We start from the raw sequence: 26,793 nt of genomic DNA, 5'->3' as shown, positions 1-26,793 counted from the left end.
ATATCTACACAGAATAGAGTGTGTTTAACCGGTTTATTCGCAGGACTAGTCAGTCAGTCGGGTCCACTGGCCCATACCAGTGGTGGTGGCAGTTATACCCTGAAATCGTGTGTACGTTGTATTTCCGTAACCCCACAGGCTCCCTTCTGGTCGGGCTGCTGCCCAAATTTCTGTCGGTTTCTGCGCAAAGATCGCGCCCAAAGCTTGCATGGTCTGTGTGCTGAAACCGATTGGAAGGCAATTTGCGGTCTGATCACTAGGGCTCCTGTGACAAGGACATTAGGTAAAGGGAAGCTGTGTATGAGATGGTAGAAATGGTGGTCAGAGGCCGAAGTGTTTATTAGCCTAGCACTTTTGGAATTACTGGCAATTCCTAGAAAAAACAAATTGGTACTGAAATCTTGTGGGCCCCGATCCTCAGGGCTGTTTCGAACCAAAAAGTGCCAGTGATTTTTCTCAAACAATTTTCACAGTGCTTTTGTTATTCAGTACTTGTTACAAGATCACAATAACTCTAATGCTGGGTACACACGATGCAATTTCCCATGCGTTCGCAGAGGGCCCAACCGTCTCGATCTCGTCGGGACTGTCACGATTTGGGGGGGCTCTCCCGCTGTCACGGTATGAGCCCCCCAAGTCCCGGCGGCAGTGGGCAGCAGTAAAAAAAAAAATGATCGAGGCGCCAGCCGCGCCTAAGTGATATGCGGGATGCCGGCCATAGCATTACTACCTCCCTCCCTCCTTCCCTTGAGATCTGCCCCCCCTGTGTCCCCGTTAGCAGAGTGCGCAGCGAGCGGAGCGGGCTGTCATTACCTGCGTCCATGCACGCATACCGATGTCCGGCTTCACTCTGCTTCCTGTGACGTCACAGGAAGCAGGAAGCTGGAGAAAGACATCGGTATGCGTGCATGGACGGAGGTAAGATGACAGCCCGCTCCGCTCGCTGCGCACTCTGCTAACGGGGACACGGGGGCAGATCTCAAGGGAGGGAGGTAGTAATGATATGGCCGCATCCCGCATACCACGCGTGGCTGGCGCCTCGATCATTTTTTGGCACCCATCCTCACCCTCCTCCCCACCCACGGGCACCCTTACCCTCCTCCCCACCCACGGGCAGGGTGTATGAGGGTATATTTAATAAAAAAAAAAAAGAATAAGGGCATAAATATTAATAAAAAAAAATATTAAAAAAACGATGGTAGGCGTGTCTTGGGGGTGTGGTTGGGGGTGTGGTTAGGGGTGTGGCCAGTGTCCCGGTTTCTTAGTTTAAAATGTTGGGAGGTATGCGTTCGACAGGTGATCGGACTGGAAGTTGCATCGTGTGTACATGTCGAAAGTGCGCCCAATCGATAAAGCGATAGATTTTCCAATTATAAGTGCGCAAAATCGATCACTTTTTCGAATGGGATCCGATCAGACATGACGGAAATAATCGCACCGATTCCCATCTCTCGGACGGGAAATTGCATGTGTGTACCCAGCATAAAAAGTGTTACATGCAGGTTTTGCAATTTTAATAAAAACTATTCCGTGTGGTGTGAAATAGCCTCTGAAAAGAAAACAGATTTTTTGACATGTTCTACCTGGAGTTCCCTTTCGGGTAGTAGAGAACAATCCTAGAAATCCCTTACCAGTAACACATATACAGCAGTCATAAAACCCCAGAAAACCTCCTATATTGCTAAAGCTTTCGGGCACGAAACCAGCTGCCCCAATGTTTTATTAGACTATAATATATGTTACTACCACCTTCCACTGTAGATGAACCGACCCAAACAAATGCCCACAACAAATATGGCCGCTGATGAACTCCGCGCGATGACGTCATTGACAAGTGCCGACCGGGGAGGGGTTGCGGAGGGGCAGTACGAGTCGGTTCAGTGGACAATTCTTGGCGGTGACGTTCATTTCCTGGGACGCCAGGATCACAACATGCTGGACAAGCAGATTATCTTCGTAAGTGGGTCGTTTGATTTGCTGTATGCTCAGGTTGTCACTCAGGAGCTGCTGGGAGTTGTAGTGCAGTAGTTTCCAGCGGGTCACACTGTATGATGTCTGCTTCCCCTGCAATAAAGCTAGTCCTGACCAACTCAAACGAGGGGATGCTGGTTGTTGTAGTTCCACTACACTTGAGGCATATATGTTTCCTTACAGACAGAGGCAGAGCTTGTTCTGTCACCTGTGAAACGTTATGTGATTAGATAATGAGAAATACAACTTCTGCCTTCCTCAGACACTTCCTACACCAGTGGCTTTCAGAGCTGCAGCTATCCTAAAAGTCTAGTCTGTGGCCCAGAGTTTGTGGTCTGAACAATATGGTGATGGCTAAACCCCACTTCCAGGAATTAATGATATGTTAGGTTTCAGTAGTTTTCTCTTGAATACTTTTATTGTCCTTTGCCATTGTCTATCATTTTCTGTATATACCTGAAGAAGGAATGGTATTGCTTGTAACACACACAAAATAGATAACTGACCACAAATGCAAATGTATCCATATGATCACTTATCAGGCTAGGTCCCCAGTATGGCAGATTGGCTCCCGATCTGATGTGCGGTTCACTGTGTCCATTGTATATATTTTCGTTTTCCTTGGGTATCTGTTGTAGTGTATTCGTTTTGATGGTCAATGAGACGGCTCTCGGTCACTAGGGTTCCGTGGCTGTGCTGGGGATCACAGTCACATACCCACCTGAGCCTAGACTGCTAGAGGGGGAGAAGGTGAGGAGGGGGAACACTTTTGTTGAAAGAAGCTTGAACAGAGGTACCAGAATAGAGTAAAACTGTTTAAAAAAACGTTTAAAAGGGCAGCAGTGGTGGGCTTACCTCCCCAAACACAGACTGTTGATTAAAGTTCAACAAATTTACCATTTATTTAAAGGGATACTGTAGGGGGGTCGGGGGAAAATGAGTTGAAGTTACCCGGGGCTTCTAATGGTCCCCCACAGACATCCTGTGCCCATGCAGCCACTCACCGATGCTCCGGCCCCGCCTCCGGTTCACTTATGGAATTTTAGACTTTAAAGTCGGAAAACCACTGCGCCTGCATTGCCATGTCCTCGCTTCCCCTGATGTCAACAGGAGCGCACGGTGCAGGCACAGACCATACTGGGCCTGCATAGTACGCTCCTGGTGCCATCAGCGGGAGTGAGGACACGGCAATGCAGGCGCAGTGGTTTTCAGACTTTAAAGTCTGAAATTCCAGAAATGAACCAGAGGCAGGGCCGGAGCATTGGGGAGTGGCTACGCGGGCACAGGATGTCTGTGGGGGACCATTAGAAGCCCCAGGTAACTTCAACTCATTTTCCCCTGAGCCCCCTACAGTGTCCCTTTAAGTACCCCACAATGCAACGCATTTCGCAGGTTATATCCCACTTCGTCAGGGGAGCAAAAACAAATCTGGGTCCAAGCCAAACTACTGCTGCTCTTTTTAAAGTTTTTTTTTTTTTTAAATGTTTTTACTCTATTCTGGCGCCTCTGTTCAAGCTTCTCTTCATATTGCTAAGTCGACCTCTGGTGGAGGGGTGTTGCTGTGTTTTCCTTACTTCCTATGCATAAGTTTAGGTCCTCTTCTTCTCCTCCCTCCTCCTCCTCCCAAAATGGAAGCCTAGTTTAACCTCTACCGTACAGGATTGCTAACCTCCCCCTTTACAAGCTTACCTATCAATCAAGGGCACAATTTAGTAAGTTCTCCAAAGTTTTTGGTATATGGGTTGATTCTCATGATGCGGGGATTTCTCACCTTGATAATAATGCCTCAGTTCGTGATCTTCAAGATTATCTGCTTTTGCTATGAGATAAGACACTACAATATCTACCTTATGTGTCCCCCCATCCTTTAGATTGTAAGCCTTGGCAGGGCATCCCCCCTCCCTTAGTGTGTCCTTCTTAATTTTACTACCCCAGCAATTACTCCCTTCTCATGGACTAACTCGTACTTGTTTTTCCGGGTCTCTGTAAACCGCATTTTATACCCTGATTGTATGTATAACCTTGTGCTATGTTGTATAACCATTTGCTACCTCTCTGTCTGTCACCCCTTGTTGCAATGTATGTATCCCTATTTATTGTCCAGCGCTGCGTAATATGTTGGCGCTTTAAATACAATAAATAATAATAATACAATGTTATAATGTTATACAGTGTAATATACTCCTGTATATTTCACTGCTAATTATGCACCTATGCTTTCTGCATTACCTTTGATATGTATTATGGATTTTATTGTAATGTTTATTACCCTCTGGACCCTCTACATGATGTTTAGTTTGTCTTGTTTTATTTTTTCATTGTTGAAATATCAATAAAAAAAATTCTTTAAAAAAAACAACAAAAAAAACAAAACACCTGACCACTGCGGATTACATGCTTCTTCATAAATGTCTGTAGAATAAACTGATCTTCTGCAGCAGTTATGCATACCGACCAAGCTTGTTTATTGTACACACAGGAGGATGATGATTTGCAGTATGAGGAGGAGATCCTGCGGAACCCCTACTCTGTCAAGTGCTGGATGCGATATATTGAATACAAGCAGTCTGGCTCAGCACATGCACTGAATCTTATATATGAGAGGGCACTGAAGGAGCTGCCAGGAAGGTGAGTGAAAAAGCTTATGTGAAACCCATGTCTCTTTTGTAGGATAGAAGATACAGCCTTTGCTACTTCTGGCTGAATAGTGCACTGGTTAAGGGCTCTGCCTCTGACACAGCAGACCAGGCTTCAAATCTCAGCTCTTCCTGTTCAGTAAGGAGTTCTTGTGTGAGACTCCCTAACACTGCTACTGTCTATTGAGCACACCCCCTAGTGGCTGCAGCTCAAGTGCTTTGAGTCCGCCAGGAGAAAAGCACAATATAAATGTTCGGTGTCTTGACTTGGTACTGCAGGTGCAATTGCACTTCCTGTGCCTTTAACCACTTCACCACTGAGGGGTTTTACCCCTTGAGCACCAGAGCAATTTTCACCTTTCAGCGCTCCTTCCATTCATTCATCTATAACTTTATCATTACTTATCACAATGAAATGAACTATATCTTGTTTTTTCCGCCACCAATTAGGCTTTCTTTAGGTGGGACATTATGCCAAGAATTATTTTATTCTAAATATGTTTTAATGGGAAAATAGGAAAAATGTGGGAAAAAATTATTTTTCAGTTTTCGGCCATTATAGTTTTTAAATAATGCATGCTACTGTAATTAAAACCCATGAAATGTATTTGCCCATTTGTCCCGGTAATAAAACTGTTTAAATTATGTCCCTATCACAATGTTTGGCGCCAATATTTTATTTGGAAATAAAAAAATTTTTTTCAGTTTTGCGTCCATCCCTAATTACAAGCCCATAGTTTACAAAGTAACAGTGTTGTACCCTCCTGACATAAATATTTAAAAAGTTCAGTCCCTAAGGTAACTATTTATTTATTTTTTTTAAATTGTAAATTTTTTATTTTTTTTTTTAATTACAAAAAAAAAAAAAAATGAGTGTGGGAGGTAATGAGTTAATTTTTTGTGTATAAGTAATGTATTTGTATGTGAAAATGCTTTAGGGTGTAGTTTTACTATTTGGCCACAAGATGGCCACAGTAACATTTTGTTTATGCGACCTGCAAGTGTCCGGAAGGACGCTTGCAGGAAGTACAAAGAGGCTGGGAACTGTTTTTTTTTTCTTTACAATGATCGCTGCTTCTCGTAGAAGCAGCGGATCATTGCGGGGCTTAGATCAACGAACGGGAATTGATATTCCCGTTCATTGATCTCCGGGCGAGCGGGCGGCGGTGTGCATGCGAGCGGGAGTGCGCGCATAAGCGAGCGGGAGCGCGGGAAGTACGGATTTCTCCGTCCCTGGTGGTAAAAGGATGGAAAAAGGGACGGAGAAATCCGTACGGGTGGGGGTAAAGTGGTTAAATTTGCCGACAGGCTTGCGTGGCAGACCATTTTAAAGCCAGGTGGTGCTGGCCCAATTTCGGCTAGTAGAATATCGGGAAATGTATAGATATTCTAAGAATTGAAAATGTAAATTACAATAGTAAAATATTGGTAAATGGCACAGATATTTTACTAAAACTAAACCTAACCCTATTTTCACACAGAACCCTCCCTCTACTGATGCCTAACCCTAACCACCCCCTTCCAATGCCTAACCTTAACCCCCACCACCACCACCACACCTTAGACACCCATGCCTAGCCTTAAAAACACCCTCATGTCAGTCTAACCTTAAAGAGGGATTGTCAGCCACAAAATCAAATTCCATTTACCCTCGGCTCTGTGTTTAATATGCAGCCTGCAACCTTACCCTGCATTGCAAGCACTCCAATCTATTCAGAAATGTTTCTTATGTAATCTAGTCAGCCTGCCTCTATTTTTGCCATTGCCAACGTGAAAGAAGGTTGTCATCACCCCTCCCACATTCCTGCTCCTCACTGGTTGGCTGAGGGCAGAAAAAAAGGGTGATGGATTGGGTTCAGTTAAAAAAAATCAAAACGCAAAAAATAACTATCAAACCCTCAAAAACGTATATCGGCGCCCCCATAAGGGCCTATACAAATGATTGTTTATAGTGTGAAATTTGGGTACCGAAGGCTCCCAATAAATAATGGGTGCCAGGGCCGTTCGCTATAAAAACGATCATTTGTATGGGTGCCTATAGGGCAGCCAAATTTCTGCTAATAGCAGCCACCCACATTTCCTGCTTTTGATTCCAGAGCATTACAAAGGACTGTGGACTTTACCATACACTTTACCAGGATTAAATTACAATTTATGACTAGTGAAAATTTTCACTAATCTTTGTGTGTGTTTTGGTGGGAAAGGGTGAAGATGCAAAAAAACATTGGGAAACTGCATACTGTTCTTTAGCTTTTGCCCTCTGCTTTTCTTGTCACTGTTTGTACTAATCTCGTCCATCTCGTTGCTTCAGCTACAAATTATGGTATGCATACCTGAAGCAGCGCAGGAGGCAGGTGAAGAGGAGATGCGTCACTGATCCGGGCTTCGAGGAAGTGAATAACTGTCACGAGAGAGCCTTGGTCTTCATGCACAAGGTGAGAACACAGACAGGGGAACCGCCCACAAGGACATAGCGCCCACCACCCTCATACTGCTCACCTCTCCTGCCCATTTCTATCATTCCATCTGTGCAGTGTTCAGCATGTAGCAGCTTAATAGCTTCCAATAGTTATCAGCCTCCTTTCAGTATTGAGTAATTGGATACAGCTTAGTGTTATTAGTAAGCCTGGTAGAGGACCCTCAGCAGACAGTAGAAAGGTGCCTTGTCAGATTGGAGTTGGATTCCAGACCTTTGAATGGTCAAACAATCCAAAAATGGTGTGTCCAGGTTTTTGGTTGAAACAGGGCTGTGGAGTCGGAGCAATTTTCGGCACCTGGAGTCGGAGCAATTTTCGGCACCTGGAGTCGGAGCAATTTTCGGCACCTGGAGTCGGAGCAATTTTCGGCACCTGGAGTCTGAGTCGGTGGTTCTAGTAAACTGGGGAGTCAGATGATTTTTTTTAACCAAATCCATAGCCTTTGTAAAAATTAGACTTAAAGAAAACCCAAGGTGGGTTCTAACAATGCTATCAGCATACAGAGGCTGAGTCTGCATATACTGCCCAGCCTCTGTTGCTATACCGATCCCCTGCGCTCTGCTATGCCCCCATAAATCATCAGCCGAGCTGTCAAAACACAGCATGTCCCAGCCGGCTGTTTACCTCTGCATCTGTCACTCTCGCCGCTCCCCCGCCTCCTCCATAGCTCCGGTCTCCGCCCGCGTCCCTTCCCTCTCCGCTGATTGGAGGGAAGGGATGCAGGCGGAGACCGGAGCTATGGAGGAGGCAGGGAAGCGGCGAGACTGACACTTACAGAGGTAAACAGCCAGCTTCGACTCGCTGTGTGTCGACAGCACGGCTGGGTGATTTATGGGGGCATAGCAGAGCGCAAGGGGGAGCTTAGGGGGATCGGTATAGCAACAGAGGCTGGACAGTATATGCAGACCCAGCCTCTGTATGCTGATGGCATTGTTAGAACCCACCTCGGGTTCTCTTTAACCTCCTCAGCGGTATGGACGACTATACACGTCCATCACCGCCGGAGGTCGCCGCTCAGGCCCTGCTGGGCCGATTTGAGCGAAATAAAAAGCAGCACACGCAGCCGGCACTTTGCCAGCCGCGTGTGCTGCCTGATCGCCGCCGCTCTGCGGCGATCCGCCGCGAGTAGCGGCGAAAGAGGGTCCCCCCAGCCGCCCGAGCCCTGCGCAGCCGGAACAAAAGTTCCGGCCAGCGCTAAGGGCTGGATCGGAGGCGGCTGACGTCAGGACGTCGGCTGACGTCCATGACGTCACTCCGCTCGTCGCTATCGCGACGATGTAAGCAAAACAAGGAAGGCTGCTCATTGCGGCCTTCCTTGTTTATTCTGGGCGCCGAAGGCGATCGGAAGAACGCCTCCGGAGCGCCCTCTAGTGGGCTTTCATGCAGCCAACTTTCAGTTGGCTGCATGAAACAGTTTTTTTTTATTAAAAAAAAACCCTCCCGCAGCCGCCCTGGCGATCTTAATAGACCGCCAGGGAGGTTAAGGTGGCCACATGCGATACAATAAAAAGATCAGATTTTACGGCAATTCGGTAAATATGATCAGATCTCCTGAAAAAAATTGAAAGCTTTTTTTTTTTTTTTCCATTCGACTGAAAAATCCGATCGGATTTCCATTTTTTTTTATGATTTTTATCGATCCGGAATGCTAGAAATTATTCTTTAATTTTTCTAAAGATTGTATGGTGTGTGTTAGTTTGTCAATTTATTAATATACACACCCTAGCAATTTTCTCAGTTTCCAATCATTTTTATCATAATTGGGAGAAAATTGTGTATGTGTGTGTTACATTGGTCATATGTTTGAAATGTTAAAATCAGTCAGAAAAATTGATTGCAGTTCTTGAATTGAACAGATATTTAAAAAATTGTATGGTGTGTGGCCACCGTAAGGAGTCGGAGTTGAGGAGTCAGAGCAATTTTGGGTATCTAGAGTCAGTCAGAGTTGGAGGTTCCATAAATTGAGGAGTCTTGAGTCAGATGATTTTTGTACTGACTCCATAGCCCTGGGCATCTATTTAGACTTAAAGAGGCATTGTAACGACGAATGTTTGTTGTTGTTTTTTTCTTTTTTTTTTTTTTTCTTTTTCTTGAATCTTTTGAATCTCTAACTTAACAAATCCTTTACATAAGTAGTATGTTAGATTTGGGGTATACTATTCTAGGTCTAACTACTATTCTTACACAGATCACACAATTCTTATGTACAGGATACGTTAGATTTGAGAATCTTTTTGGATTCACGGAAATTTGGGATTTGTCCCATCTCTAGTAACATATAGTAGAATGCTATAAATTATACTGGATACCCACTTTAAGTGCATTTTCCTGGATTCAGTGTCAAAATGTCAAAATCACTTGCTATAACTATATATTGGTGTATAACCCCTCCCAGTGATGTCAAGCCTAAGCTGATTAGCTACTCCCCCTTCTTCTCCCGTTTTTTTCTATTCTCTTCTCCTTTTTTATTCTCCCTCCTTGAGTATCCTACCTAATTATCAAGAAGTTTTATATCAGGATGATACCATTTATTGGCTAACTAAAAATGAATAAAAATAAGCAAGCTTTCGGCCTTGCAGCCTTCATCTGGCTTATATCCTTACAGGATATAAGCCAGACTAAGGCTGCAAGGCCGAAAGCTTAAGGATATAAGCCAGACTAAGGCTGCAAGGCCGAAAGCTTGCTTATTTTTATTCATTTTTAGTTAGCCAATAAATGGTATCATCCTGATATAAAACTTCTTGCTTTTACTGATGGCTAACACGGTACAATACCCTACTGCTGCTACTACCTAATTATGCATCCTGTTCCCAGAATAACATGAACTTACTTGTACTACTACTCCAGTGTATGTATCTGACATTGTTTGTCTTACTGCATATTACCTGTATTGCGTTGTCTGTCACCCCCTGTTATTGTCAGTAACCTTATTTATTGTCCAGCGCTGTGTAATAGGTTGGCTCTACATAAATCCAATAAATAATAAAATAATAATCGGCTCAGAACACTCAACACCTAACCATTCCTCAGCAAAGTGTGTTGCCAACACTAAAGATGTTACCACCTGTGATAAATGTCTGCTGCTCTAGTTAGATGCAAGAAAGTACGACCGATGGCGAATGAGTGGGCTGTGCCCTGCAGTGCGGGGGAGAAAATTATTATTTATCGTATTTATAAAGTGCCAACATATTACGCAGCGCTGCACAATAGATAGATTGGTTAACATACAAGGAGTTACAACAAAACAAGTTCATGCAAACGTAGTTGAGTGTCTTTGGTCACAATAGTCTGTACTAGTCCGCAAGAGGGGTGTCAGACAGCGAGAAAAGAACAGAACACAGCCTCAATTCTGGTAGGGTTATCAAGCAAATTACCTCATGTGAGGTAATTTACCTCATGAGGTAATGACATTTAGCAATTCTGGTAGGTTTTAGTCATGTTTTACCTCATGCGGTAAATTATGAGGTAATTTGCATTAATTTTACCGACAATAGCTATTCTCATGGAAATTAGGGGCATTTTAGCACATAATTTACCAAACAGTTCAAGACCTGCCTGTACCTGGAGGTAAAGACAATTTGTGTGCATTTTGCAGTTTTTATTGGAGTTCCAATTGGTGTTTTGGGTGTGAAGATCATGGGTGTGAAGATCGTGATGACCACACTTGTTCTATGACCCTCCTGTGATGGGCCTCAAGGCTGTGAGGGTCACAAGGGGAAGGCAAGGGAAAGGGTGTGAACATCGGGGGGCCCTATCAAAGTTTTGCTGAGGGGCCCCATGAATTGTAGTAGCACCACTGCTGCAGCAGCCATTCAGGTCAGAACATTTGCTTGTGATGTCATTTTTCCCGTTGCTATAGAATTTTCTTTCCCACATTTCCCTACTTGCTTCATTTTTTATTTGTATTCATTCTCCCCTTCTGGCAGATGCCCAGGATTTGGTTGGATTACTGCCAGTTTCTCATGGATCAGTGTAAAATCACCCGCACCAGGAGGACGTTTGACCGGGCCCTCCGTGCGCTCCCCATCACACAGCACCATCGCATCTGGCCACTCTATCTGAGATTTGTGCGCTTGCACACTCTCCCGGAGACGGCAGTGCGGGTCTACAGGCGCTACCTGAAGGTAAGCCGCTGTCAGGCTGTACCTGCTGGGGATGTAAGGAAATGATTGTGCCATGTGATGTCATAGTAATGCCGGTCTGTATTACAGCTCTCACCGGAGAATGCAGAGGAGTACATCGAGTATTTACTCTCTATAGAGAGACTGGATGAAGCAGCATCTAGGCTAGCAGCTATAGTCAACCAAGAGGACTTTGTGTCAAAGGAGGGAAAATCCAACTACCAGGTAAGCAAAGAGTATGTGCAGGGGGGTCCTAGCACCCATGCATCCGCTACACTCCCCCATGCATCCGCTACTCCCTTCCATGCATCCACTACACACCCCCATGCATCACTCCCATGCATCCACTACACTCTTTCAGGCGTCTGCTACACACTTCTGTGTGTCCCTTGCACACTCCCAGGCACACGTTAGCTGTCCAGCACTAAGTGGGTAAGCTTATGATCCTGGTGAAAGCAATCACATCCACAGAACAATATGAGTCGCCAACCACTGACATAAATGTATAGCTACACTCCTCCACTGATGTCCGCACACACAACACGCCGTTCCTAGCTGGCTCAGGAAGTCCACTGTCCATTAAAGGATACCCGAGGTGACATGATGAGATAGAAACGTGTATGTACAGTGCCTAGCACACACATAACTATGCTGTGTTCCTTTTTTTTCTTTCTCTGCCTGAAAGAGTTAAATATCAGGTATGTAAGTGGCTGAGTCAGTACTGACTCAGTACTGACTCAGACAGGAAGTGACTGCAGTGTGACCCTCACTGATAAGAAATTCCAACTATAAAACACTTTCCTGGTAGAAAATGGCTTCTGAGAGCAAGAAAGAGATAAAAAGGGTCAATAGTTCATAGATTTTAGTTCTGGCATACTTCAATGAATGTGTCATTGAGCAAAAACAATAAAACAGTTATAACTTTAAAAAGTAAAACAAAACAGTGGAATATCTTAAAAAGTAATTTTTAGGAGAAGAAAGATAAATACAAACGCTTTCTTCATTCGTTTATTTTCACCTCGGGTGTCCTTTATTGGAGGGCAGTGTGTGACATCACCCCATGTGCGAGCAAAGTACGAAGCACACGCATCTGTATACTGAATACCAGGCTAGCCTGTGAGTTGTATGGCAGATCTCCTGCTAGGAATGGCGTGTTGAGTGTCCACAGCTGGCTGTGTGTTAATTGTTTGATTGCAATATCGCTGTTGTTTCATGTTTTTAAAGGATACCACAGCCCACAGGCTGTGGTAAAATAAATGCAGCATGTGTAGGGGAAAAAAAAGGACATACTCACCGCTCCCCTCGCTCCCAGCCGCCGGGTCCCGCTCGTCTGCTACAGCTCCCGGTACCGGCCGACTCACCTGACCCCTGACCCGGACATACTGCACTGCGCATGCGCAGTATGTCCAATCATCTTCCCTTCTGCCGTCGCATCATGACGGCAGAAGATCGGACACTCCCCCGCCTCCTTCCTGCCCAGCGTGTGCGCTCCACTAATAAAGCTAGCGTGACATGCTAGCTGGAGTCACGCTGGGAGCGGCGATTTGGAGAGAGAGTGGAGGGGGAGTGAGTTGGGATGGACGGGAAGCGGGCACTTTCATAATAAGTGCCCGCTTCCCGTCCATCCCAACTCACTCCCCCTCCACTCTCTCTCCAAATCGCCGCTCCCAGCGTGACTCCAGCTAGCATGTCACGCTAGCTTTATTAGTGGAGCGCACACGCTGGGCAGGAAGGAGGCGGGGGAGTGTCCGATCTTCTGCCGTCATGATGCGACGGCAGAAGGGAAGATGATTGGACATACTGCGCATGCGCAGTGCAGTATGTCCGGGTCAGGGGTCAGATGAGTCGGCCGGTACCGGGAGCTGTAGCAGACGAGCGGGACCCGGCGGCTGGGAGCGAGGGGAGCGGTGAGTATGTCCTTTTTTTTCCCCTACACATGCTGCATTTATTTTACCACAGCCTGTGGGCTGTGGTATCCTTTAAGGGGGGGGGGGGGGGGATTATGGTGGTGATGCATGTATCTGCAGTATTGCCAAAGCACGGCAATATTGCACTTACTTTCACCAGTAAATAGCTTGAGTTACGCTATTAGCACAACTTGCGGTACTCGAGTACGAGTAGCATGACAGTTGTAATGGTAAAGTGCGTTAGTAATGGTAACGCTTGTTAGCAACTCTCGTTACCGTAGCACTGGTTGCGTTACTTTAGTACCGTATGTAGCGGAAATGGCGTAACTTGCAGTACTGCAGGTGTAATGCCGGGCATACACGGCACGTTTTATGCGCCGGATCGCGCGCATCCCTACTCGTCCGCGCGATCGATTGCCGCTCGTCCCCGCCGGCGCTTCCTTATCAGCGCTCGATTCCCTGCCATTGTCCGCCGGCGGGAATCGAGCGGGTGCGGGTCGAGCGGCATGATCAGGCCTGCTGAATATTATCAGCTGGCCGGATCAGCTGGTCGATACACGGTACAGAAACGTACCGTGTATCCCCAGCATAAGTTAGGGTAATAATTGATTACTGCAGGTGCGTTCATCAACCCATTTGCATCTCATCATTTGTACAGTACAGTTAACTGTGTTTAAGACACCTGTTTTATAGTTTGGTATGTTGACTGTTAGTTGATTCCACCTCATCTTTAAATAATCACAAGTGTAATTCGATCTCTCAGCTGTGTCAGCACAGAAATTCAGCAGTCTTCCGCAGACAGCTATTATGTAAACAAAGGATGTTAACCGTTTGTCTGCTTCCATGAAAGCAGGAAGTAGACACACAGCATATTTATTGCAGGAGTTCTGTAAGCTGTAACAAAGAAATGTTTTTCTTTAAAGGTTATTATGTTGCTGCTTATCTTGTAGAGCAGAGAGAAAGTTCTGAGTTCAGGTCCGCTTTAAACCCTTTTTATATAACTGACCATGGTTTTGTTCTTTACAGCTGTGGCAGGAGCTTTGTACACTTCTTTCCCAGAATCCCAGCTCTATCCGCACTCTGGACTCTGGAGCCATTATCCGTGGTGGTCTCACCCGCTTCACAGACCAGAGGGGGAAGCTGTGGTGTGCCCTGGCGGAGTACCACACCCGCAGCGGCCATTTTGAAAAGGTATTTACTACACAGCATTTCAATCCATGCTATCTCTAGACCATTAGCCTTGGCGTAGCCTGTAGAATGTGGTGCCATTTCCAGTGATCTCATTATTTATATCCTGACGTGAGAACTCTCAGCCTACATATCTGCTCCTGTGGAGAAAATAACAAAGGCAATTCCTATATATTTGTCCTGACTGGGTGGTGTTGATTCATTAAGATTAATGTGAGCAGAGCGAGTTGTGTGCATGCTACGCACGGTAGCTCAAGTGACAGGCAGCCTATTGGGCCAGTCAAAGTGCAGGGATCCACATGAAGCCACTGGACAGGGCTCAGGGCAGGATCAGTGGAGCGACCGTTATGTGAATGGAGTGTGCGTAAGTTACCAGCGCATGCAACGCAGCACTACCATGCACACAACTCGCGCTGCTCACATTAGCAGCTTAATGAATCAACCCCTATATGTTTATAGGCTGCATCACTGTAGAATTGAGGCAGGGTCATGCCATCTGTAACATGGTAAAGCTGAACTCTGGATTGTGGATATGTGGAGTCCAGATTACCTCACATTCTCTGGCTACTGCTGTCAAGTGTGTAAATACATGGAGATCCTATGTGTATAATATGTATGCACATGACCACTGGTGCAGCTAATGTAACAGTTGCTGCTCTGTGGCACTGGGAAGCCACACAGTGATATGGGTGCAGGCTTATGCAAATCCATGACGAAAGAAACACTTTCTGCATTTTGATATGCCCCATATAACTGACTATAAAGTAATTGCAGTATTAGCTGAGCCCTCCCCACCTGAGATAACAAGTAGAAGGGTTGACTTGGCTATAAGCCAAAGAGGCATTTGCCCTCACACCACACTGGGTTCATCCTACTACTCCAGCATTTACTTTTGTCCCCTGGCTGGTCCTGCGGTCAGATGCAGAATGTGTGAAATGTGTGCCTGAAAGATAGGTGTATCTTTTTTTATTTTCTTCTTATTCTTTCCGTCAGATGTAGTCCTCCTCCAGTTGCTTACAGTCACTAGCCCTCTGCACCCAAACCCTTAGAACAAGTTTGGACTCTAATGATAACAACTTGAATACAAGTATTCAATTCCACTGATGGACGATACTCAGCTCCACAATGGTTTTCATGCAAAAAGCATTCTGAATTAAACCCTTTCACCAGCGTTGAGGTTCCCTCTAGGTGTAAAGGGTCCCCACTCTACCTACACCAGTCAGTAAGCAAGCATTACATGCTCACAAGCCTGAGATTCATGCAGAGGCATTCCAGGTTCTACTATTCGATGGAACACATTCATACACATAAATCAGTCTAAAATCTCCAGGGAGTGACAAACTGCACTACTTACACCATTATATAAATGGCCTGTGCTGGAGCAGGAGCAGAAGAGCTGCAGCCTGCTGCCAGACCACATTGGCTGCTGAAATATACACACAAGCGAGGGAAGCTGTGCTCATCCTTTTGAGGGCCCATAATTTAAATGGGAAAGGAGGTGCTTAGGGGAGTGGTCAAAAAATTTCCACGGGAAATAACCCATATACCGTGTGCAGTTAGCATGTCCCTTTCAGTATGCAGGCATAGTGTTACTGGCTGCTAATCAGTGGCTGTTCCTGCAGCTGGCATAGTGGCAGCTGCTAAGCAGTGGCTGCCACTGCTACAATGGTGGCTGGTAGCATACAGGCAAGCAAAGGGGAGGCAGAGCGATGGTACAAGGTGGCCCCTGCATGTGGCACTGCAAATACGGCCTGCCGGCCACTTGGAATTAACAACTGTAGAGTCCTTTGGGGCCACCAGAAAAGGCTTGGCGGGCCACATTTGGCCCCCGGGCCGTACTTTGCTCATGCCTGTTGTAAGAGGACCCTCACTCCAACACACAGATCTCATATGAATTAGTAGCAAGGAGGATCTCCAGTTTAGGTTTGAGCTGCTGGTCCCCAGTTCTGTACAGCTGCAGTCCTCTCCTCCGTACCTTGCTGCTTCTTTATCTCTCTATGTACAGCAGCTATAGCTTGCTGACATGCTGTTTATTGCGTCTGGCAGGCTCGGGATGTCTATGAAGAGGCCATTCAGACAGTCACCACTGTACGGGATTTCACCCAGGTGTTTGACAGCTACGCTCAGTTTGAAGAGAGCGTCATTGCAGCCAAGATGGAGACTGTCAGTGAGATGGGAAAGGAGGAGGAGGGTGAGCTTCAGTCTGAGGTTACGGATCTCTCCTTTAGTCTGTTTTTACTGTTTTTCTCATTGTCATCCTGTTTTGTCAGATGACCTAGACCTGGAACTGCGATTGGCTCGTTTCGAGCAGCTCATGGAGAGGAGACCTCTGTTACTGAATGGAGTGTTACTGCGACAGAACCCACATAATGTACACGAGTGGCACAAGAGGGTGCAGCTATATGAAGGCAAGCCACGGGAGGTGAGTACTCTACATGCAGGCTCTGTCTGGTTGAGAGGCCTTGTTCAGAAGATTCTAGTTCTGTATAGCTCAGGCAGCATCAATGCTGTATTTACTCATCTGTAGTGCTATAGAAAAGCATACAACTGCTTTCTATGGATTATGCTCTTGTAAAACTCCTATAAGGATACTTGACTGAAGGTGTACACATGTTTTTACAATTGATACTGTTACTATTTGTCATCACTCATTTATGTACCCATCTTTTATTATTGTCTTTATATATGTAACCCTTGGATTTCTGTCCCTTTGTTTCCCCCCCCCCCCCCCCCCCCCCGTTACCTGCCCCCCTCCCCCTTCCTATTTATACAGGCTTACACACCCAAATAATCATCAAGTGTGTACATAGGTCTCTATAGACGCACACATTGTACCTAGTTATTCAAATCTCAACCACTGGGTGGCACTAACCCACCATCACACGAATTAGTAACTTAACTTTACAGATTCACGTAGCCTTTTGCTTATACATTTTTAACTAGCTTCAATCCGTATTTTCTCTCTTTCCCCTCATTCTCTTATATCCCCCTTCATTTTCCAACTAATACGCCGTTTATATTCTCTCTTTTACACGCCCTATTCTTTCATGGGCATATTGCCCACGTCCAACATGTCGTACTCATACTTCTGCACATGCGCATACAGCGCTAGAGATCCCCACCACCCGCCCAGTTTTGTCCTGACGCACACAGGAGCGCCTGAGCCAGGGTTGTCTAGACGCTCCCTGTACACTGTTCCACCCACCCAGTGCGCAGCTGCAACGCGGCCTCTGAGTCGCACGCAGCGTTGTCCATCAGCCCATCTCCGCCTCCCACATAATCGGATTGGCCAATCGTCACCCCCCAGATTGACCCCGGAAATGCACGCTACGGCTATTAAACAGGTTCCACGCTGGCACACAGCACAGGGGTGCCAAGCGTGGTTTGGACAACTAGCCGGTGAGTTCTAATGATTTTTATATGTACTCCCCACTCACTCCTCTATATATGATCTTTACTATAGTACCTTCCTATACCTACCAGTCCATACATTCTACCTTTTCTCCCCTCCCCCACTCTTTCTATACTAGTTCATTGGTTTCTTCCCCCCGTATTTGATTATCTGGCCTCTACAGACTTATTTCTGCATCATATTACACATAATGCCCACAATCTTACAGCTATCAATTTACACAAACGAAGTTTTGTTCCCCCATCTACCGCATCACACTCTATTGACACTTTCCAGACACACATATACCCCCATCTACCTGGCCACTATCAATTACCCATACCAAACCTATCAACCTTCTTGCATTATCCCTCTCCACCTCATCACCTATGTTACCCATGTCAATTTTGTATGCATATCACATTATGTACGTGCTCACTCAGAATAATCATGTACCACTATTATCTGTACAACTAGATGTACATTGCATGTTGCTGACATGCTTCCATCTCTGTCATTTTTTATAGTGATACTCCGTATGTCTATTGCCTGATGAAGCGGGATTGTGCCCGTGAAACGCGTTGCGAATTAATTGTGGAGTATTAAATTAAATTGTCTGTTTCTCAAGTGACAAAACTTCGTGTCCTTTTTGGAGTGACCGGTCCACCGCCGCCACCCAAATGTTTTAAACTTTTTAGCATACTTTTATTCTTTTGGCGCCTCTGCACAGCTTACTACTTGACTGAAGGAGCACACGTTAACTTCAAGGTCCCTCCTCTCCGAAGACCTTATTTGTAATGTAGTGATAACATTTATGTATAATTTTTCTCCTGTCGGATTCAAAGCACTTCAGAGCTGTAGCCAGTAAGGGTGCACTCAGGCCACCCTAGAGCATTAGGGAGTCTTGCCCAATGGCTCCTTACTTAATTGGTGTTGGCCCTAGCCAGTATTCACACCCTGGTCTCCTTTGTCAGAGGTGGTGTCTTTCATTATTCTTTAGTCTTTAGTATGAAGGTTCTCGGTGGTGACTTTCTCTGTGTTCTTTTGTTCTAAGATCATCAACACGTTCACGGAAGCTGTTCAGACTGTGGATCCAGCAAAGGCCACGGGGAAGCCACACACACTCTGGGTGGCTTTTGCCAAGTTTTATGAAGACAACAAACAAATAGCTGATGTAAGTAGAATCTCTAATTATTTATAGGCACAAACTGCAGTTTTTGTTTTTTACTGTATTTTGTTTTTAGCTATGAATTGTATTAAACATTTACCTTAAAAGAATACTGTAGGGGGGTTGGGGGAAAATTAGTTGAACTTACCCGGGGCTTGTAATGGTCCCCCGCAGACATCCTGTGCCCGCGCAGCCACTCACCAATGCTCCGGCCCCGCCTCCGGTTCACTTCTGGAATTTCAGACTTTAAAGCGCCTGCGCTGCTGTGTCCTTGCTCCCACTGATGTCACCAGGAGTGTACTGCGCAGACCCAGTATGGTCTGTGCCTGCGCAGTACGCTTCTGGTGACATCAGCAGGAGCGAGGACACGGGAACGCAGTCACAGTGGTTTTCAGACTTAAGTCTGAAATTCCAGAAGTGATCCGGAGGCGGGGCCAGAGCATCGGTGAGTGGCTGCACGGGCACAGGATGTCTGCGGGGGACCATTAGAAGCCCCGGGTAAGTTCAACTAATTTTCCCCCCGACCCCCCTACAGTATTCCTTTAAATGGATAGGAATTCCTAGAGAGGGATCTATCAAAAGGTTCATACATCATTATTTATGTTGCCATTCAGTGATTGGGACCCCATCTTCTAGGGCGACATCGCTGGCCGGCCTGTACACACGCGTGTCAGCTTTATACCTGACAACGTCTTCTGTTGCTATGCGAAGGGGGAGGTGGAGGGACGACGGAGCAGCGCATAGGTGAAGTCTCATGGGGATACAGTCAAACAATGCGATTGGCCATCATGGGTGCTGAGTTGATCCGCCAGGGAGATCGCTCGTGGGTTGGGGTTCCGTGGCCGTTGTAGACACGCCTATCGTCTCAAACAGTCGTTTTTAGCAGGCGTGCGTACGGGCCTTAACAGACGATCTGGTGGCACATCGAGTGATGTATGGCCATCTTATCTTTTCCTTCCTCCCCACTTCAGATGTGCATCTATCAGCAGTGTCAGGTTACAGGTACCGACTGCCCTGACTGCTTTATTTGTTGGATAAGGCAATTTTGTTTCAGGCTCTGTTCCCACTATACTTCTGCATCACATGTGCCAAGTGGGAGCGGACAGTATAATGTGGTCCGCAGTGATGTTGTTGGAGCCCGGGGCAGTTGTGCTCTACCATTGGCTATATGGGGGAACACATCCTGGCAAGGGATTATCGCAGAAGCCACAGAAGTGGGGTCCGCTTCCTGCAGTGAATCCCGTGGATCTGGTGCAGTATGACAAGTGTTAACAGCTCTTATGTAGCTCCTATGTAAGCCGTTCACTGACCGCTTACCAATGAGCGGAGAACGGACAAAGAATGTCCACACTCCGCTCTAGTGGGAACAGAGCCTAATGCTTGTCTAGCTGAATCTCAGACTTGTTTTCCCTGGACTCATTGTTGGTATGTAGGATTGTGCAGGTAGTAATAAGGAGGTGATGCATTTCTTTTTTATGTGTTTCAGGCCCGGGCCATACTGCAGAGGGCCACCCAGGTTCAGTACACACATGTGGACGACTTGGCCTCAGTCTGGTGCCAGTTTGGTGAGATGGAGCTGAGGCATGAGAACTACGACGAGGCTCTCTCCATCCTCAGAGTAAGTGAACAAGTGACTGGATAATGGTGAATAATACATGTTTTACTGACAAATGCTTGACCGTCTTCTCTCTGTTCTATAGAAAGCCACAGCAGTTCCCGCCCGCAAGGCAGAGTACTTTGACGCCTCTGAACCTGTGCAGAACAGACTGTACAAATCCCTGAAGGTGTGGTCCATGCTGGCGGATCTGGAGGAAAGTTTAGGTACCTTTAAGGTAAGCTGCTTGTGATGCCATCACTTCCTGATTTCCAAGTCTATTGTAGAACTAGGGTATGTTGTTCCCAGTAGTAGAACAAGAACAGTTTTACCTGTGGATGGACTCCAATCAAATCTAACATTTTAGTTCCAGCCACCGTGTCAGACTTCAGACAAACTGCACTCGCCCCGTGGAAAGACCAGAAACAATTGGTGCATCATGTGTGGCACAGTAGCATAGCAGATAAAGCCTCATAGTCATGCCACACTAAACTTAGCAGAGGTCATGGCATCTTTGCTGAGGATCTAGCATGCATACTGCCATCCTGATATGTCCTCTAAAGATCCAGAGTGTCATCATCCTGTGCCAGTGTATTGTTCCTCACCGTACTCCTCCTGCTGGAAGCCCGAGTCTCCCCCCTGCCCCTCCATAGCAACAAAACCCCTCCCTAGGCTGTAGTTTAACAAAGTGTCTGTACAGCTCTCAGCCCCGAACTGTCGCCAAGGGTATCGCGTCGCCATCCCTACGGTTCAGTTTTGTGTGTATGCATGGTTACAGTTTAGCTGTACTGTACTAAGACCACTGGTTCAGATCTGGGCCAGAATACTATAAGCATGGAATTTTCACATCAGTCCCGTGTTTACATGCATTTCCTCCAGTCTCCGTGGTTTCCTCTCAATTCTCAAAAGCATACTGCAAAATAAAAAAGGCACTGTCGTGACATATAGTAGAATGCAGTAAATTATTCTGGATACCCACTCTGAGTTTTCTGGTTTAGCATCAGAAACCCTCCCGACATTTATATATTGCCTGTAGTCTAGGCTGATTAGCTATTCTACCCAACACCCACCCCCGAGCATTCTGGGAGGTCAGGTTTTGTATTTGCTTCAGATCTTTGGTGTTTGAGAGAGCAACAAAAGTACAGTGTATACATGATTCCCTGCTTGTGCTGTGACATGTTGTGATGAATCTGTGTTCATTACCTGTCTGATCTCACATTTTTGTCTTCAGTCCACCAAAGCTGTGTACGATCGGATCATTGATCTCCGCATCGCCACGCCGCAGATCATCATAAACTACGCCATGTTCCTGGAGGAGCACAACTACTTTGAGGAAAGTTTCAAGGTGAGTGGCAGTTTGTTTGCACTTAGTATCTCTTATGCCTGGTACACACTATAACTATGAGCTTTTCTGGCAGATTTACTATCAGATCTATTATTTCCAACATGTCCGATCCGATTTTCGATTGATTTCCCACTGTTTTTTGTTCACTCGTAATGGAAATCGATCGGACATGTTGGAAATAGTCGATCTGACAGTAAATCTGCCAGAAAATATCATAGTGTGTACCTAGGGTTAAAGTGAATGGGAACCGCTGTTTAAAATAGAAAGCCAGATACTTGCCTAAGGAGAAGGAAGGCTCTGGGTCCTAATGAGCCTTCACTCTCCTCTCCCGGTGCCCTCGGTGCAGCGCTGTCCCCGGGAGCAGTATTTGACTAAATTAGTCAAATACTGCTCCATCTGCCAGGCGAAGATGTCTTCGGAAAGTCTTCGGGAGCCGGGGTACTCCTGAACACGGGACGCTCCACACTGCGCACGCACAAGCGCCCTCTCACACGCGCAGTAAGGAGCCGCCTGTCTTCGGGAGGACTCGGTCCCGTAGTCTTCTGAAGTCCCCCACGGTGGGGGATTCAAACGGGGGATCCTGCGCTGCATCAAGGGCACCGGGAGAGTAGAGGGAAGGTTCATTAGGACCCAGAGCCTTCCCTCTCCATAGGTAAGTATCTATCTGGCTTTTTATTTTAACCCCCGGTTCCCATTGGCTTTAAAGCAAACCTGCAGCAAAAAAAACCCTTTAAGATAAAATGAATTGTATGTGTAATACGGATAAGGAATAGAACATTAGTAGCAAAGGAAAGTCTCATTTTTTATTTTAAGTTATATAGCTTTTTTGTTGTTATAATATTGCATCATTCTGTCATCTTTTCAGTTTAGAAACCCCATTGTCTTTTGAGCTGTAAAACAAAGCAGAAATAATGACCCTTTGAGCTTTCCTGCAGTAAAACCTTACTGCAGTGTTTCATGGCTGGTTAACTGCTTCACAAAATAGTTCTGTATTCGACCCATGTTGGGTCAGAGAGCTCAGAGAAGCTCTTTTGCATAGATAACTGACGTTTAACTCTTCCTGTACTGAAAATGCAATATTTGCTACTAATGCAATATTTCTTAGCTGTACTACACATACAAATCATTATATCATAAGTTTATTTTCGCTTCAGGTTTACTTTAAGACAAGTCAAGCTATTTATTATAATACATGACATTACCATTTATTTCCTCACCTTGTATTTTGTATTTTCTCAGGCTTATGAGCGTGGCATTGCCTTGTTCCGCTGGCCGAATGTGTACGATATCTGGAGCACTTACCTGTCTAAATTCATTGCCCGCTACGGAGGGAAGAAGCTGGAGCGCGCCCGTGATCTCTTTGAACAAGCTCTGGATGGCTGTCCTAGGAAATTTACAAAAAGTGTGTAATGGGAACTGCATAGTGGAGATGGGTGGAGATCGGGAATGGGTATTAGTAGCTGTATATCTCTATTTTTCTTTCCTCCCTGCAGACATCTTCCTCCTGTATGCCAAGCTGGAGGAGGAGCATGGACTCGCGCGGCATGCTATGGCATTATATGAGCGAGCCACTCAGGCCGTAGAGCCAGCAGAGCAATACGAGATGTTCAACATCTACATCAAGAGAGCAGCGGAAATCTACGGAGTCACCCACACTCGCAGCATTTATGAGAAGGCTATTGAGGTAATGGCTTCTGAGGGCTTTACTTTGTGTCATTATTATTATTATTTTTTCCTTTTGAAAATGGTATTGTCATCAAATGTCATCTATAGTCTAAAGCACATGTGTTGAACTCCAGGCCTAGAGGGCCGGATCCATGCCAGTGTTTAGAATGGACTGAGAAAGAGAGGAATGTGTTCTGCCTGATTGACCACACCTTTCCTTATTCAGACCCACCAATTGATTTGAGCTGTATCAAAAATGTGTGAGGATCTCGGCCCTCGTAGGACCAGTTTGACATACCTGGTCTAAAGCATAAAATTAACAGCTAAAACCATTTACATGCTTTACACTTTATTTAGCTGCTAATTGATAAGCCTGCTTTTGCAGAATCATCAGATTGCGCTGGAAGTATATGCACTGTGTAAACAAGGCAGAAACATTGCTGCTGTTGGGGGCGGGGGGAATTACTTTGTTTGGAGTACATCTGCTAATTTGTCCTGCAGCTGGCAATGATATCAGTCAGCTTCTCTCTGTACAGACAGTTAGATTACATGCTAATTACGCGTTTTGTTGTAATGCAGTGGGGCGGAGGGCTGACAGGGCGGCGTCGGTGTCACGTCATGTTGTAAGAACAGAGCTTTTGGCTGTCGCTTGGCTAAGTTGATCCGCTTGCCGGATTGCTGGCTGAGCGTCGGTCGAGGGCTGCTGTACATACGTTGGATTAACGGCTGAGGTGGTCGTTATCCGCCACCTCAGCCGTGTGTGTGTGTACAGTGTGTGTGTGTACAGTGTGTGTGTGTGTGTACAGTGTGTGTGTGTGTGTGTACGTATGGGCTTAAAAATGCATCTGAGGGGAGTATCTCATATGTAGATGTTGCAATAGTGGGCTGTACTTGCGGAGGTGAGATCTGGGTGAGCTGCTATTAGTCATCGACTACTCATCTGCATTTTACAAGTAAATCCTCTATCAGACCCACTCCTGTTTTGATTGGTCAGATGTGAGTTGCTGGCTGCTCATTGGCTAAAATAATGATGATCATTTGCTGTATTAGATGACCCTGTGTTTTACTAGACATCAAACAAGTGACAACACTCAAGTCTACAACTAAAATGAAAACCAACAGACACATGCAGAGCCCTATATTATTATTATTATTATTTATTGTATTTATAAAGCGCCAACATATTACGCAGCGCTGATATTATTTATACTGAAGTTAACGCCCTCCTTTGCTGTACCTGTTTGGAATGCAAGTTGTGTAATTTTGTCCATATTCTGGAGCTCTGCACATCTTTGCAGGTAGCTAATTCTTGTACAGCCTCTGTCTGGAAGCGCTGCCAATTTCTCCTGCGGTGTGATACTAGGTCTGTTAGGAAGTGGCTAGACTTCAGAATGGGGTTGTGGCATCTGCACCGCTAGTTTACTTTAGGGCACCCAGCAGGAAACCTCATATGGAAATTCCAGTACCGTGATTAAGTGGACTCACCCCCTGTAACTTCTTGGTTTCAGATCGGTTTTAGTAAACGGTGCCCACACTAGTCAGCCGATCACAACTGCTTTGAGCTGTATGTATGAGGTGTCCTGCTGGGTCCCCTAAACTAGACTAGTGCTTCATCTGCTCTGAAATGCCCCCAGCTATCTATCATCCACTTTCCCAACAATAAAAAGAGCATCATTACTATGTGGTGGTGCTGGCAGCCTTCTTTCTGGATGTTACAATAAGTGAGAGATGAGGGCCTGTGTAAATTGAATATAAAGTATCTAGACCTGTGTGTAAATTTATACCTAATCTCATCAGGCATTTGCCTAGAATGGTGCTTATGACGTGTGTATTTCCCCAGCTGCTGGCGGACGAGCAGTCTCGGGAGATGTGCTTGCGTTTTGCAGACATGGAGTGTAAGCTGGGAGAGATAGACCGAGCCCGTGCCGTGTATTCCTACTGCTCTCAGATATGTGATCCTCGGGTAAGTGCCTCTATAGATGGGACTATACAATCCACTTCCTGTGCTTTTGTGCTGTGTCTGCGTGTCGTGTGTGCAGCTTACAGATTCCCCTTCCTGTCTCTCTTCCCAGCTAACAGCCGGCTTCTGGCAGACATGGAGAGACTTTGAGGTGCGTCATGGTAACGAGGACACAATCCGAGAGATGCTGCGGGTGAAGCGGAGTGTACAGGCCAAATACAACACGCAGGGCACTTTCCTTGTGTCCCAGAGACTTCGGGCCGAGGGAGTAGCCGGCCAGGAGAAAGGTAAAGCACTAAGGGAAATAAAACTTACTGCACCTTTGGGGAAACCGATGGTGATACGTTCTAGTAGAATTCCAGAATTAAAAAAAATAAAATCAAACCTTTTTTGACTGAAGCCCGCATTAGAAGCACTCCTGAAGTGTTGGGTAACATTCGATAGAAAAACATGATGGGCTACAGAGTAGGGATGATCAATGACATGCAAATACTTCAGTTTATGCAAATGTATATGCAAATATATGCAGCTTGAAAATGGACCAATCAGTTTAGACCTGGGTGGGACTTGATTGGTACATTTTCAAGCTGCATATATTTGCATACAAATTTACATAAATTATTTACATGATATTTGCATATCATTGTTCATCCCTTCTACAGAGCACCATTATTATATGATTACGCTCCTGCTGTTTGTCTGGGGTCTTTCCCGTTCCAGGATCATTTCCCTTTCCACAGCCTCCCAGATGAACAAGCTGTTCTGCATTGGGAGTGTACGACTTCCGAATCGCGCATGCCCAGAGAGCAAGAAACGATCGTGCACTTTTTTTTTTTTGGTTAAAAAGTGCTTCATGTAGAGTATTTGACTGCGGGACCAGTCAAATAGTAAAGATATGGGGAACGAGAGGGACCCCAAAGTCAACAAGCAGCAGGATGGTCAAGAGCAGGCAGTCTAGCTCACCATTGGCTTAAGTGAAAGTTTTTACTTACCTGTGGCTTCTTCAAGCACGCCGCAGTCTATCGGGTCCCTCATACAAAATGGGGGGGGGGGAGAGGGGGGGGAGAGTGGGGGGGGGGAGAGTGGAGGGGGGCCAAACAAAAGTTAAAGTGCATCAAAGATAAACTTTTACTTATTGCATAGTTGTGTTCCTTTCATATCGTTTATAGGGCATTCCTCGAGCCAAATACTTTTTTTTGTTTGTTTTAATACTCTAATTCCCTATAAACTAAACAAGCCACGCCCACAGCTCCTCCAGTGCCTTCGCACTCTGAGACCCATGTAGCAAGGGCTTATGGGAGCTCAGTCTGGGCAGAAGAAGGTTACTACCGTAGCCAGATTTTAGAGGCAGAGGGGAGTAAAGTTTCACA

At 45.8% G+C, this 26,793-nt stretch overlaps 1 protein-coding gene across 1 annotated transcript in view; it reads left to right on the top strand.

Moving 5' to 3' along the window:
• Nucleotides 1–1,859: 1,859 nt before the first annotated feature.
• Nucleotides 1,860–26,793, top strand: part of XAB2 (XPA binding protein 2) — a 31,824-nt gene continuing 6,890 nt past the window's right edge. The window contains exons 1-16 of the mRNA XM_068274586.1: nt 1,860–1,956; nt 4,451–4,599; nt 6,919–7,042; nt 11,011–11,208; nt 11,296–11,430; nt 14,139–14,303; nt 16,347–16,491; nt 16,571–16,722; nt 18,746–18,865; nt 20,346–20,477; nt 20,560–20,691; nt 21,685–21,798; nt 23,038–23,200; nt 23,292–23,482; nt 25,304–25,426; nt 25,536–25,710. Coding sequence (XP_068130687.1) covers nt 1,933–1,956; nt 4,451–4,599; nt 6,919–7,042; nt 11,011–11,208; nt 11,296–11,430; nt 14,139–14,303; nt 16,347–16,491; nt 16,571–16,722; nt 18,746–18,865; nt 20,346–20,477; nt 20,560–20,691; nt 21,685–21,798; nt 23,038–23,200; nt 23,292–23,482; nt 25,304–25,426; nt 25,536–25,710 — 2,242 coding nt within the window. The 5' untranslated portion in view covers nt 1,860–1,932. The remainder of the gene's footprint in view (nt 1,957–4,450; nt 4,600–6,918; nt 7,043–11,010; nt 11,209–11,295; nt 11,431–14,138; nt 14,304–16,346; nt 16,492–16,570; nt 16,723–18,745; nt 18,866–20,345; nt 20,478–20,559; nt 20,692–21,684; nt 21,799–23,037; nt 23,201–23,291; nt 23,483–25,303; nt 25,427–25,535; nt 25,711–26,793) is intronic.

The sequence above is a fragment of the Hyperolius riggenbachi genome, chromosome 3 (genome assembly GCF_040937935.1).
Source record: "Hyperolius riggenbachi isolate aHypRig1 chromosome 3, aHypRig1.pri, whole genome shotgun sequence".
In the NCBI taxonomy this organism is placed as follows: domain Eukaryota; kingdom Metazoa; phylum Chordata; class Amphibia; order Anura; family Hyperoliidae; genus Hyperolius; species Hyperolius riggenbachi.
The sequence above is the reverse complement of the archived record's forward strand: the minus strand, read 5'-3'. Positions and strand labels throughout refer to the sequence as shown.